The 14,113-nt window shown below is 52.9% G+C and overlaps 5 protein-coding genes across 5 annotated transcripts; all 5 read left to right on the top strand.

The window, feature by feature from the left end:
• Nucleotides 1–1,550: 1,550 nt before the first annotated feature.
• DQ04_03271000 (charged multivesicular body protein 6) lies at nucleotides 1,551–2,192 on the top strand (the record flags this gene model as incomplete). Its single annotated transcript, XM_009312681.1, has 1 exon — nucleotides 1,551–2,192. One exon carries the CDS (start codon nucleotides 1,551–1,553, stop codon nucleotides 2,190–2,192), a length of 642 nt encoding a protein of 213 aa, XP_009310956.1.
• Nucleotides 2,193–2,545: 353 nt separating this feature from the next.
• On the top strand, nucleotides 2,546–3,787 carry DQ04_03271010 (hypothetical protein; the record flags this gene model as incomplete). Its single annotated transcript, XM_009312682.1, has 1 exon — nucleotides 2,546–3,787. The coding sequence occupies one exon, from the start codon at nucleotides 2,546–2,548 to the stop codon at nucleotides 3,785–3,787; it is 1,242 nt and encodes a 413-aa protein (XP_009310957.1).
• A 378-nt stretch (nucleotides 3,788–4,165) lies between these two features.
• On the top strand, nucleotides 4,166–6,082 carry DQ04_03271020 (variant surface glycoprotein 3275; the record flags this gene model as incomplete). The annotated part of the gene is made up of 1 exon (XM_009312683.1): nucleotides 4,166–6,082. The coding sequence occupies one exon, from the start codon at nucleotides 4,166–4,168 to the stop codon at nucleotides 6,080–6,082; it is 1,917 nt and encodes a 638-aa protein (XP_009310958.1).
• Nucleotides 6,083–6,504: 422 nt separating this feature from the next.
• Nucleotides 6,505–10,365, top strand: DQ04_03271030 (putative protein SERAC1-like; the record flags this gene model as incomplete). Its single annotated transcript, XM_009312684.1, has 1 exon — nucleotides 6,505–10,365. The coding sequence occupies one exon, from the start codon at nucleotides 6,505–6,507 to the stop codon at nucleotides 10,363–10,365; it is 3,861 nt and encodes a 1,286-aa protein (XP_009310959.1).
• A 448-nt stretch (nucleotides 10,366–10,813) lies between these two features.
• On the top strand, nucleotides 10,814–13,516 carry DQ04_03271040 (kinesin K39; the record flags this gene model as incomplete). The annotated part of the gene is made up of 1 exon (XM_009312685.1): nucleotides 10,814–13,516. One exon carries the CDS (start codon nucleotides 10,814–10,816, stop codon nucleotides 13,514–13,516), a length of 2,703 nt encoding a protein of 900 aa, XP_009310960.1.
• Between the last annotated feature and the right edge of the window lie 597 nt (nucleotides 13,517–14,113).

Consider the following 14,113-nt stretch of genomic DNA (forward strand, 5'->3'; position numbering starts at 1 on the left):
CTATTCTGTTACCTGTCATTGGAATTTGTCAGAGCCACCACGTGCTATGAAAAAACAAAACGCGTCTTTTAAAAAAAAAAATGGGTTGGTGTAGGCTTCTCTCAGCGGTAAATACGAGCTGTCCTGGTGTCATGACTGGAATATATATTGTGGTCGAAGCAGATTCTCTGGAGATGGTTAATGCTTATAGGAGAAGCGACGATTTCAGATCAATAATAAGGGTGTTTGTCGACTTTTTTTTTTTTGGAGGGGGCTTGAGTGGTTTTTGAATGTACGTACGCAAAGATTCTTTCATCCACCGTCCAACCACTTTTTTTGGGGGGGATTGACACTACAGCATACTTGTTGTATGCCATATAAGCTTTCCTTGTGCGTTTGATTGTACCTGTTGGTATTATTCCCCGAAGCATCTGGCAGACGGAGTTTGTTTCCGGGATTCGTGTATTTCTTCATAGGCAAGGACACCCATCAGAAGTAAGTTGCCAATGTCGCCGCCTGGTGTGTTTTGTAGCATGGAGCTCCTTGCAGTAGACTGTACAGCTTCTAGAGTTGCTTTGTCTCACTGGAAGGGTTGATTGCCTTCTTGTCCCGAAGGAAATGAATAATATACTGTGTTTTGCGTATCTGTTATTTGCGCAAAGAGGGACCCTCAGGTCGGTGCACATTTGTTTTATCTGATGTTCATCATTTTAGCCGTTCGTTCCTAGCGGACTAAGAGGCAAGGATAGCCATATGCCAGTGTGTAACTCGATATTGAAAATATGGACGTGCTACCACTTGTGGTGGTACTTTATTGGGATGATGGCAACTCCCCACGTCCGCGAGGAGACTGGATGAAGTTTATGTGTGTGTTATTTTACTAAAGTGAGACTCCTTTACCATTCTAGTTCACACCAATAAAAAGTGTTAAAGAAGAAAAAAACAACTGGATTCACTTATCTGTTTTACTCCATTGACTAGCACTGAGCGCTCTTGTGCTGCTAATCTCTTTGAAAGAGGCACTGATCCTGCTAACGCCGAACTATTTCTCTTCTGTTGTCCACTGAAATGAGCCAGCACTATGGCTGTGTTGTAACTGCTGCATGGTGTCTGACATTCCTTGGTAAAATCAGGATGATTTTGTCTGTTGAATGTGTCTTTTACGTTTTTTTTGTCCTATCATCAGTTGATGGAGGGTGTTTATTCTATATCGATGGATGTAACAACGATTCGCAGTATAGTATTGTATTTTTGTCCCTGTTAATGTTTGGTACACTTAATTAAGTGTGCGTACAATGTTGGTTTCAAGGTTGGTGTGGTATTTGATCTTTTGTCACGACTTCGCTTTCGGGTCATTCAGTCATCCCGTTAATTCCAATTAAACGGCCCTGTATGGATGTTCAATGTATTATTGTGTTCATGTTTTTTTCTAATTTTGTTATTATTATTTATTGGTAGGACCTTAGATGTGTCGTGTTGTTGTCATATCGAGAGGATGTTGCTGCTGGCTTCATGTTTTTTTTCTGCTTCGTTTACGGCACTCGTCTTCTTAGGGGTAGTGTCTATCAGCAATGGGTAGCCACGGTAGTAAAAACAGTAGTCAACCCAATGCTCCAAGAGTTGTCATCACATCTTCAGACAGAGCCAAGTTAGAGCTCAAGTTGCAGCGTGATAAACTCACGGTAGCGATGAGGAGGTGTGAGAGTACTGCCAAGGAGGAGCGCATCAAAGCTGCTGAATTTCTGCGTTCTGGAAATCGCCGAAAAGCACTGTATTGCCTGAGGCGAGAACAGTTCCAGCGGACACAACTTGCAAATGTTACAGACATGCTTGATAATATCCAAAAGCTGCTCGATACGGTTGAATTTAGTCAAATTGAGGTGGAGGTGTTCGATGCTCTAAAGAGCGGCAAGGAAGAGCTCTCAAGGTTGAATTCAATGCTTAATGTTGATGACATCGCAGAGTTGATGAATGACACGGCAGAAACGGTGGAGGAGGCGCGTCGCATCAATGAAGTTTTGGCGCGGCCGCTTGACGGGTTTGACGATGAGAGTCTCCTTGAAGAGTTAATGTCTCATGAAAACATGGAGGTTGATAAAATAGGAACCGATCTGAATGAGTTGAGCATTCCAAACCACAAACTTCCAGAGAGAGTTAAACCGGAGGAACGTGTTAGTGGTGATGGGCCGCGGGAATCGATGCTCCCGGCCTAGTTTGATGGGAGTGGGAAAATTATAGTTTTTTGACATGGGTAGCGTGAAGACACGGGGGCGTGCTCCACCACCTGGAACACCCGATAGATTGGCGTAGAATCCAGAGGGATCAAAAGAAAGGGATAGGTAGTTGTATTGACTTGCCAACTTGTTTTGTATCCCGCTCGCAATATACATATATATGCTGTTCACGTTGTGTGTCTGGCACTATTTTTTCTTGATATTAAGAGGTTCAACGTTTTTTTTGTCACAAACACTTGGTTTGTTATTATTATTACTGTGTCTATTTTGCTGTGTATCCAACTGGAGTGGTCTCTCTATAGTAACTCAAAGCGATAGGTACAGACTTAAAAATGATGCTTGGACGCATTGCTTTCATCGCGTCCTGTGCAACGGTATTCACAGGAACTGCGTATGTCGTTGGCGTAGCCCTTAGTCCTCCTCCATCTTATACCGTAAGTAATCAGCAGCGTCTCCAGCAGTACAACACTCTAGCACATGGTAGCACCTACGAGAAAAAGACACGCGGGCAGGAATTTTACTTGGGTATCAGCCGCTGGAGGCGAAGGCTTCTGCGGGAAGAAGGCTTAGTGCGTGGCCGTGTCTTAGAGGTGGGTGCGGGATGTGGTGGTATTACGTCGTACTACGATGCGGTGCTGCAGCCTCAATCCGCCACTACCCACAAGGCTCTGGGAGAAGAGAAGAAGGCAGATGTAGTAAACAGTGCCGATACGGTGGAGGTGATATTGAGTGATCGCTCCCCTGGAATGGTGGAAGCAGCAGCTCAGCAGATTCAACAACGCTACGGTTACTCTCCATATCGTTACCCCGACTACGACGTCACGGGCATTCTCGATGCGGTAAAAGGGTATCGTGAAAAAGAAGGCACGAGCTCGATTGGTTCCACACTGGGACATCATGATGGGGAGCCGCAGCGCACCATAAGAAGCGGTGTCGTAAAGCGGAAGGTAGTTCACTCTGATGGTAGCATTATGGAGGTGTCGTCTACACCGCTTGTCGATGATGAAGGCTACGCTATCGCGGGAGAAACAGTGGCCCCCATATTGCAGGGTACCCTCCCTGGAAACATGCTACCGCTCCTTTCTAAGGAAGGTCGGGCGGAACTCCAGCGACGCAACGCGGAGAAGGAGACGGCGCAACAGCTAAAGGATGGGGAACAAGCAAATAGGCAAATGTTTGCTGTGGCAAATTACGCAGCTGAACAACTCCCCTTCGAGAACGATACGTTCGATACAGTCGTGGATATGTTCGGTCTCTGCAGTTTTGATGACCCTGTACGTGCGCTGAGGGAGATGTCGCGTGTTTGCAAGCCGAGTGGGCATCTTCTTCTGCTTGAGCACGGCAAAGGGCGATGGTCACGCTTGAACGATTATCTAGATAAGTGGGCGCCGCGCCACGCAAAGATGTGGGGATGTTGGTGGAACCGTGATATACGACGGTACATGCGCCTCGCGGGTCTGACCGTTCTTAAAACAGAAGAAAAGCACTTTGGGACATCACAGTACATCGTGGCGAGGCCGTTCAAAACGATGGATGAATGGGAAGCATATAATTCCAAGAGCATGAGGGAATAATTGGGGTTTTGCTAATTTCAGCGTCTCCCCACCTGTGTTTCTCACTCATGGGAAAGGATTGGTGAAATTGTGGTGCGAACCGGGCGAAATGACGCCAAATAGTTCTTCTGAAACTTCACAGAAAAAAAGGAGTGCTGATTGCATGCAGTTCTCATCGATATACCATCTGGGGGTGGGGGGACAGTACAGGGCTGATTTAATGGATGTATTTTTTTTTCTTTGTAGTCATCTCACTCCTTTTATTCTTCCTCTGGTGTTGTTGTTTTTTTCTACTGCTCTGCTGTTGTGATGTGAAAAGGAATTTTTGTGGCATATATATATTTATATATATATATATATATATAAATCATTTCTGAAGGCATTAGGGGTGGGGCAAATATGGCGATTGTATATCCAACGATAGGGGATCAAGAGGTACTCGTTGGGTTCGCGACGCGTCGCGCCGGCTGCACTAGCGAAGATGTGGAACTACTCAGCTCCACCTGTACTGCTCTTATTGCGGACGTCCAAACCATCAATAACTTTATTGTGCAACTGACACCCTCTTCACAGAGCAATGTGTCACGGCCGTCATTTGGGCCAGACTCTGGAGGGCTACCTATAAGCTACCTCCATGGCGGTGGTATGTCAGTGGTTCCTGGGTCGCATTCAACATGTACTGCGGTGGGGAGTGACCCGCTGCGTGATGTGAAGGCCCAATTTCGCCCCCATGAAGCGATGATGCGGTTTGTGCGGCACCGACTGCGGCGAGGGAAGGCTTCGTTGACTAGCATAAATGAGAAGTACGACTACGTTTTCACGGTGGTGACGCTTGGAAAAGGGGGAAGGATGGGAAGTGTAAAAGGTGAAGCGGTGACGCCTGGTAGAAGCACAAATATTGATGGTCAGGATGCAAACTCTTCAACAAGATTACTAACCACAGGCGAACAGCACCACGAAGAGGGTGCTTCGGTAAAGAATGGCGGTGAGGAAAGTGCTGCGGATACGCGCCGGGTGCGTATGGCCTACACAAAATTTTTGCAGGCATTTGATGTCCTCCTCGTGTGGGTGTCGGACATTGTGGGTATACTCGACGGGGAGGGTGCCGTTCCGTCGGCAGGTCAATATGTTCTGCAAGAAATTCCAGAAGAGGGAGGTGAGGGGGCAATTAGCAGACGTATAGGTCCTCTGAATGAAGGCACTGGAGCATTGGTACCTCACGTCTCTGATGCCGTGCCCATACTGCAATCACCGCCCCAGGAGTCGAGCAACTCGTCTGAGCCACTTTCATCTGTTCAAAGAGATTCTGGCACACCAATGCGACGCAGCACGCGGACGATTCGTGTGACACGCTATGAGTTGCACGATGTCACGAGTGTCTTTCGCGCTCTCCAGGACCAGGCGAATCTTTTTTACTTGCAGGAATATACATTCTTTGACCCACGAGTGCAGCGCCGTTTGCTTATTCCAGCCTATTATCGGGCGCTGCGAGAAACTGTTCGTGACATCAACGCTGAGGTTGAGCGCCTACAGCAGCTTGAGGTGTCGTTGACCCGAAGAAGTTCAGATGGCATGAGCGCTGTCTTTCGCCCTACAATCCGTGAGTTCTGCTACCTTCGGGATTCCCTCCGTCTGTATTGGAGCTCATGCGTCACTGAGGATGACACCACATCTTTACAATATCATCGCATGCATTACAACAAGTACGTTCTCGAGGCCGGAGAGGTAGTGGAAATGTTGAAAAATATGCGCCGCCCGCCGTCGCGAGAGGTGGCCTCGGATGTTCTGTGGGTGCTCTCGCCAGAGGAACGTGCTGCACTGGAGGCTGGGTTTGAGAGTTTTTGGCGCCTTCGTGAACGTGTGCTTGAACTGCGCGACTCGCTCACCAATGACATTGCGGAAAAAAACCGCACACATCGCTACCGCATGCCTGCGCCGCCATCGCCCACCACAACGTCTCGGAACGGAGATAAAGGTAGTGGTGTTGGTGGCGTTGCCCAATGGGCCCTCTCTGTCATGCGTTCATGGGCTCAAAGCGTAACGTGCAACGCAGAGGTCGCTGACGATCTGTTGTCGATGAAGCGCGAGGACGAGGGGTTCTTTCTATCCACTACTTCTCCGCTGTATGAGTCTAAGAAAGAGCTGCTTTGCCTCGTGCAGCGTTTGGTAGCGGCAGTGGAGGCGCAGGCGACGCTGCTGGAGAAAGAGTATCCTGACACATTTTTCAGGGACTCGAAGGCGATGTGGGCACGGCGAGCCAAAGGAGCGATGCGCTATATGGAATCGATTAGTGTTGTCTTCTCACCCCCGGTGTGATTTTTTTGTTTCCTCCGTCACTTCCCTGTGTCATCCTGTGGTGAAAGATGACAACCACTCAAACACGGATTGCTATTTATTTATCTGTTTCTGTTTCTGTTTCTACTTTGTGTGTGTGTGTGTGGGTGTGTGTATGTGTGTGTTTATGCTTATTTGGTGGCATTTCACAGCGGCTTTGTGCCCCTCTTTTTCTATATTGCTGTTTTTTTCTTTGCAATTTCTCACATAAGCTTTCCCATGCACATTCGATCTTGTGTCTCATCTCCCATTTATTTCTCGCTCACAAATGCACACGTGCACCATTTCAATACAGAATGAGACGCATATAGTGGAGACATATAGTCTGATCTTTCCATTCCTTTTTAAGCGGCATGAAAGTTTCCGCGGCTCGATGGAGCGACAACGGTGCGCACACGCGTGGCATGCCTTTGCCGCCGTCGGATAGTGCGTACCCTCCCCTTGCCGAGCGAGTGTTTCTCCTCTTCAACGGGGCATCTGCCAACGCAGATTTTGACATTGTGCTGGTGCACGGGCTTGGAAGCGGGGAATTTAAGTGCTGGACAAATGAGCGTGGCCTCCTGTGGCCAGCGGTGTTTATCCCGCAGGAGTTCCCACAGTGTCGCATTCTCTCTGCTGGATACGCCCACACTCTGTGGCAGTGGTCATCATCGGTGCGAACGGCGAAAAAGAAATCAGAGGAATCGGATCAGGAAGAGGATGGCGAATGGACCACGGGCTCTATCCGGCGGTGGGTTTCGGGGACCTGGCTCGGTGGCAGTGATCCTTCTGCAGAAGCCAGGGCATGCAAAGGCGGCAGCACCGAAAGTGCTTTGAAAGGTGGCGCAGGGCCACCCCATTCGGTCTCGTTGAAAAACGAGAGAGAACAAGAAACATTGGAGCGCTGTGCCGCGGATCTTGCGGATCGTCTCCTCTCTGACGCGGTGGGTGTCGGTAAGCGGCCTGTCGTTTTTATTGTGCACTCGTTGGGTGGCTTGGTGGTCAAGCAGATGATTATCTCCGCCTCATTGGCAGTGGCTATGCGTAAAGGGGGGGAGGAGAGTGAAAGGGACAACGTACGTACCATGCAAGCGGAGTTACTGCTGCGTTCGCTTCGGGGTGTAGTTTTCTACTCCACACCGCATTTTGGGGCGCCTATTGCGAGTATTGTGACGGGTCTGAAGAGGTACTACCAGAGTTTTGGTGGCATCGTTCCCTCCCATGTACTTTCCACTCTCGGCGACCACAACAGGGAGTGGCTGGTCAGTCTGAACGAAGAGTTTCTCCATGTGATTGAGCGCTGCGGCGGTGGTGGGGGCGGGGGCGTGCGCATTCTTTCCTTTGGTGAGATGAGGCGTTTGAACGGTGTTCTCCGCGTTGTGGAGCCTGAGTCGGCCAACCCCGCACCGGATGATCCACGCTATCCTTTCTACGTTCTCGACGATGACCACTACGGGGTGAACCGTCCCGTGTCGAAGGAACAGCCAAGTTACACAATTTTGTTCGGATTTCTCGAGCGAATGCGCCGCAGTGGGTTGCTTGGGTCCAACGTAGTGAAGAGTGCGGATAGTGTTTTACCAGAGAAGACAGAAGTGTGGCGCCATGAAACAGTTGACGGTAGCAACGATGCTCTCCAGGAAGACGCATTGTTTGTTAATGATGCTTTTGTTGCTGGGGGCGGTAACAGTGCCGTGGACCTCGACGCACGCATGCTTATGGTGACGCTTGAGAAATCAATGCAGCAGCTGCGCATACAGTGTACTGTTCTATTTGGGTGCATAGTCCCCATACAATTTGAAAAGCTTCTGGCGTTGGCAGGGGATGTGCTCAACTACACCACAACGTGTCCATCGTTCACTTTGCAGCCGCTGGCTGAAAGGCGAATCGATACATCCCTCCTTCTAACGCCACTGCGTCTGCTTGTGTACTGGATGGAGCGGAGTGTCACCACATTGAAAACCGTCGTTGTTTGTCAGGCGGAACGAGCTACCCGCCGTGGTCATTTGACTGCTGTGGAGAGCCGCTCACTGGGTGACATCGATAGCGGTGTGGCGTCACTGCGGCATGAGTGGGAGTGGTTCCACTGTCACCTCTGCCAGATCGGTCCTACACCTGAGAATCATCCACCCGTGCTTTTCTTTTCCCAGTCCATTACGCTCGCCGTCGTGGATGCCATGGCCGACGACTGTGGGGGACTCGTCGGGCTGGCCATGCGATGTGTACCCGAGGCCTGCGGTTGGCGTCGTGATGCGGCCATACCGTGGAGTGCACAGAACAGACACACAATGACAGAATTCCCGTCGTCCGTGTCTGTGGTGGCTTCGCTCCTCACAGGGTGGTTTTGCTTAGGCGTGACACGACAGTACAGCTCTGCTGCAAACGCGTTCCGCAGCCTCATTCGCGATGTTGAAGTGCTGAGGAGGGAACAGTGCGACGGACCACCACCGACCAGCACTTCACAGACGAGCTCCATTACACAAGAAATGACCTTCACACCGTGGTGGAGTGGGAAACAGACGGGCGACAAGACAGAGACGCCTGTCATCAAGCAAGAGGCCGTACTTCTGCATGCATTGGCATTGCTCGCGCATGTCGGTTTGTGTGAGAGCTATATATCTCTCTCCCGACGTGCCGTGATACTGGATCGGCATCCACATCATCAAGAAAAAGAACAGCAACAGCAGCAGCTGCAAGGGCTGCTTCGTCAATCAGTGATTGAAGGGCGTCATCGCTACAGTATGCTGGAGCGCTACCTTCATATCGACAGCATCACGGACCGTCCCTTTGTCTTCACGAAAAGTGGTGTGGCGCCGACAATACGCAAGGAAGAGAAAGAAGACCCTTATCGTACGGAAGCAGAAGGACAGCGAGTGCGGTCGCCTGTCCGCATCGCTGCCATATCAAAGGGGGCCACTCTTCGACGCAGTCTCTCCTTCGTTTGGGATGATGTGCGACAAGGGGAGAGCAGCAAGGAGGCGGCAGTTCGCTTTGTAAGTAGTGTATTGGTTTTCTGGTGGGTCATCGAGAAGCGGGCGGACTTTCATGGGCCTCTGAACAGTACGCCGACATCAGGAGTCAGTGGGATGCACAATGTAAGTGAACTGGAAGGCCCCACGCGGTGGGTTTGGGACCACGCACATGCGCGAATGAAGAGCCAATGGTTCACATGGCAGTTTCTCTTACGTGGTAACGCAAAATCAAAGAGTGAAGTCGACGTAGGACAGCATCATCTATTAAATGAGGCACTGCAACTTTGTACACACAACTCTCTCGCGCGATGTTTGAATGGCCAACAGTTGCTTCAGGGCGGGCACCTGGCAGATGCTGCAGATGCTTTCCTTGGTGTATTGGAGTCCACACGGTGCGTCACCAACCCGCTGTATCGTGCTGCTGCCATGGGACTTGGTTGGACACACCTGCACTCCCACCACTGTGGTCTTTCCGGAGGAACTGGCATTGATGCTCTGGCCCTTCGCGGTTCCCCGCCTGGGTTATGGGAGTGGTGCCGATGGGAGAGCAGCGCGTCGCACGGCCGAGGGCGTGGCGCTGCTACAACTAATGCCACTGTTACCGTTGCAGCTGTTCCTGGTGGCGGTGGTGATACTAACAATAGTGTGGATGCCCCACGTCACTTAGAAAGAGCATCCGCACTATTTGAAGCAGTGCTTTCCTACGATCCCAGTGACAAAGGGGCGTTGTGTGGTATGGGTCGTGTAAAGATGTTAACGACGTCTACATCGTGTAGCGGCCTAGGCTATCTCGGCTCCTGCCGCCATTTCCTCGCCGTGCTGCAGGCGACAGAATCACATTCGGTGTATCCACGAGGGCACAAGGGCGGCATCTTACCCCTCGACAATCAGCAATGGGAGTCCCGTGCCGCGTACTGGTTGGGGGAGATGTCTCGTTACGGCCTTGGTACCGACCCTGAAACAGCTGCGGCGAAACTGGGATGTGACAGCGTTGCCAGGCAATGGTGGGAGTACGCGGCGGTGCGGTGCCCAGAGAATGATTGGGCCCTCACATCGTTGGGCCTTCTTTACGCGAAGGGGCAACAACAACAACACCATCATCATCATCATCAGCAGCAGCAGCAGAAGCCGCCGCTGCGGGATCGCTTCAACGCCAGAACAATTGCACAACAAGAAAAGGGCGTGGAGCTCTTGCAGCGTTCTTTGTCTTTGAATTCGAAGAACGCATGGACGCTTTGGGGCCTAGCCCGGCTCTCACCCGATACGGCACAGCGTCGCACGTGTCGTATGATGTTGAGAAAGTTACTGTTAAACTGAGAACTGATTGTCAGGAATGGAACATGCTGCTGTGGAACGGAACCGAGGGAAATACAATACCGAGGCCACAAATACCAACCAATTGCTATGCTTTTGTATACGATATGCATTTGCTCCTGTGTTTTTCTTTTTTTTTTTCTTTTTTGGCTGGTGCTTCCTCTACCCCATCAAAACCAGCAGAAATCTACCGCATTGCGGTGCGACTCCCCCTATGGATCTGTATCACTTTTCCGAATGTCGTGTAAATGCTTCTTTGGATATTTTCTCCTCTTGTGAAAACCCACACACACAAACGCATATACGTGCATACACAAACACAAGAAGAGAGGAGGCACTTCCTCACAAGAATAGTCTGCACCGAATCACGAGGAAAACAAAAAGCGGGCAAAATATAGCGTTATAGAAAGCTGGAGACCGAAAAGGAGGGGAGGGGAGGGAGGCAAGAGACATGTCCGTGAACACCAGCGCGATTGCCGGCAGCAGCTCCGGCCTCCAGAACTCCTCCTGCCAAGACGGTTCCTATGCACTTCTCGGTGTCGACGACAAGGTCTGCACTCGCGCCGCGCCGCCACCGCCGTCGCCGTCGCCTCCAATAAATGGGGGCGGCGTACTAGCAACACCAGTAGAAGCAGCAGCATTATCAGTACCAACGCAAACAGTAGGAGGGGTGGAAGAAACGGCGTTGGAAGAGCCGCACACACTTCGTCGTTCCGCCGCGCAGCTTTCCCGAGGGGGGGACGTGTCGTCGTGCACCTCTCACTATCACAACTCGCCTGCCAACTACAACTATAACCACCACACAACTAACCGCAGCCCATTGTCGGTTTCAGGGGGGAATGAAGGCGCATTAATGCGGCACGCTGAACTTCGGGAGATGCTCGTTACCGCAGAGCGGGAGCTGGCCGAAATGCGCGAGGAGTGCGCGCGACGAGGTGCAGAGATCGATACCCTCCGTGCGGCACTCGCACGTGAGCGGGACGTCAACCAACACGCGCAGGGACGCTACGATGACGCACTGCAGGAACTGCGCGAAGAGCACGCAGAGCAGACGCAGCGCCTGATGGAGCAGATCACCGTTCTGAAGCGGCTCTCTGAGAGCCTAATGGAAGAGAAATCAGCGATGGCGAACGAGGCGACACAGCGCAAGCAGCAGCTACTCGCCCTGCTCGAGCGGGAGCGCGACGAGAAGAGCCAAATTATGGCCGACTACCGGAAGCAGACGGAGGCGCTCATCGCAGAGGAGGGGCGCGAGATTACGGCTCTGCGTAACGCGTTGCAGTCCGGCCGTGAGGAGCGGGAGCGGCTCCTCAGCGAGCGCCAAAGCCTCGAGGAGAAGACACAGACACTAGAAGAGAAGGTGACGCAGCTCGAGCAGAGTCTCGCGAAGGAGCGCACCGATGTAGAGAAGCGGTTGCAGGAAGTGGGCCAACGCCACGCGCGGCGTGTTGATGAGTTGGCGGCGCAGAACGAGGAGCTTGCCGCCCGCATGGCGCAGGCGGCCACGACGCAGCAGGAGCGGCGGCAGGAGTTGGAGGATCAGGTACGCAGCTTGGGCGAGCGGTTGCGGCTGCAAGAAGAGTCATACGCGATGGAGCACCAAACTCTAAAGGAAACATATCGGCGGGAATCGGAGGGGCTTCGTGAGGAGCTGCGGACGGCGAATGAGCAGCGCGAACAGCTGCTGGAGCAGCACGAGAAGGCCCGACAAAAGTTGCTGAAGAATGAGGAGAAGCTCACCCAATCACTGCGCAACACAGTGGAGCAGCTGCGACAGGAAAAAGAGGCGGTAGTGGAGGAAGCAGCGCATCAACGAGAGGAGTTGCAGGAAAAGCACTGGGCAAAGGTGAATCAGCTGCAAAACACCATCGAGAGCCTGCGACGGCAGATCGCCGATGAGAGTACCGCGCGCAAAGATGCGGAGTCGGAGCGTGACCTCGTCGTCGTGCGCGCGGATGGCCTGCAGGGTGCCGTCAACCGCCTGACGAACGAGCTGGAGGCGCTGCAGGTCGAGCACCGCGCACGTGAGCGGGCAGCAGGACAGGAGCGGCAAAACACCATTGAACAGCTCCGCGCACAGCTGCATGACTGCACTTCTGAAGTGGAGGCGCTGCAGCAGGAAATCCTGCAACGGGACTTGGAGGTGCAGCGACTCCGCGATGAGGTGGGGACCAAGACACAGGCGCTACAAACTACACGGACAGAGAGCAAGCGACTGCTCGATGAGATGCAGCAAGCCGCTGATGCGCGCGAACGCGAGGCCACGGAGCTCACCGCCGCCCTCGAGCAAAATGCCACGCTGTGCCGCACACAGAAGACACAGGTAGAGGCAGAATGCCAGCGGCTGCAACGCAGCCTCGCAGAGGCAGCGGCACGGCAGCAGGCATGTGAGCGGCAGCTAGAGGAGGAGCGCCGCGTCCTCGAGACGGCAGCAGCGAGCGCGCAGGACGCACGTGACACGGCGGAAGCTCACAAAACGGCACTCCGCCGCGCGCAGACCCGGCAGCAAGAACTCGAGGAAGAGCTACAGCATAAATGCGGCGACCTCGCAGCAGCAGCAGAGCGTACTACCGAACTCGAAGCATCGCTTGAGGCGGCCAGAGCGGAGGCGGTGCAGCAGGCGAAGGAGGCGGCACGTGCCGCAGCCGCACATGAGGCGGTCGTGCAGTCACTGCAGCAGCGGCAGGAAGCAGAGTTGGCGGCGCTGCGCCTCGCGGCGGAACAGATGCGCGGTGACGTTGCAAAGGCACGTGAGGTGGCAGCAGCGAAGGACGGAGAGCTGCATCGCCTTCGAGAGGAGGTGAATCAGCTCCACCGCGATGCGGCGATGCGGGCGGGGTCGTGGCAGGACGAACTCGCCGAGTCGCGCGAGCACCATGAGGAGGACGTGCGGCGCATGGACGAGGTGCTGCTCGCCCTGCGCGCCGACCTCAACCGCGCGCTCGCGGCGAGGGCGCAGAGCCAGAAGGAGATGGCACACGCCCACCGTGAGGCGGAGCGGCAGCGCACACAGTTGGAGGACATGCTCGCAGAGGTAGACGCGGCGAAGGAGAAGCTGCGCGATGAGGCGCACTACCGCGAGCAACTCAACAACGAGCTGCAGGGCACCGTGCGGCTCCTCACAGCACGCATTGCCGCACNAGCTGCGCGATGAGGCGCACTACCGCGAGCAACTCAACAACGAGCTGCAGGGCACCGTGCGGCTCCTCACAGCACGCATTGCCGCACACGAGGATGACATCCGCCGGCTGCAGGAGGAACTCGTGGAGGCGAACACGAAGCTGCACGACGCCCACACATTCCTCGGCCGCAAGGACGCGGCGATCGGGCAGCTGAGCGCGCGGCTCCGCGCGTACGAGGCGAGGTCGGGGTCCCCCTCGACGTGAGTAGTGCTCTGGATTGTTCTACTGGCTGAGTCATTATGGCCTACACCTTCTCACGCTGTTGTGTCTATCGCTATATATATATATATACGTATTATATTCATACACACACACACACACAATGAGGTGAGGAAAAATTAACGCAACGGGGGTGTGATGGCCACCGAAGAAGGCGTGGGCATGGAAAGAGCCATGGAGAATGAGAAATGGGAAGAATGGTAGAAAAAAAACAAAACAGCCTACAGGAAAGGATCAGAAAGGCAAGTGGAGACATCTGTAGCATCATTGAGCATCATCCACAACATAGAGAAACTGAGGGATTTAGAAGGCTTCACCAATTATTATTATTTTTTCTCTTTTTTTTTTTT

The sequence above is a fragment of the Trypanosoma grayi genome (assembly GCF_000691245.1).
Source record: "Trypanosoma grayi strain ANR4 Tgr_327_V1, whole genome shotgun sequence".
Taxonomy (NCBI): Eukaryota; Euglenozoa; class Kinetoplastea; order Trypanosomatida; family Trypanosomatidae; genus Trypanosoma; species Trypanosoma grayi.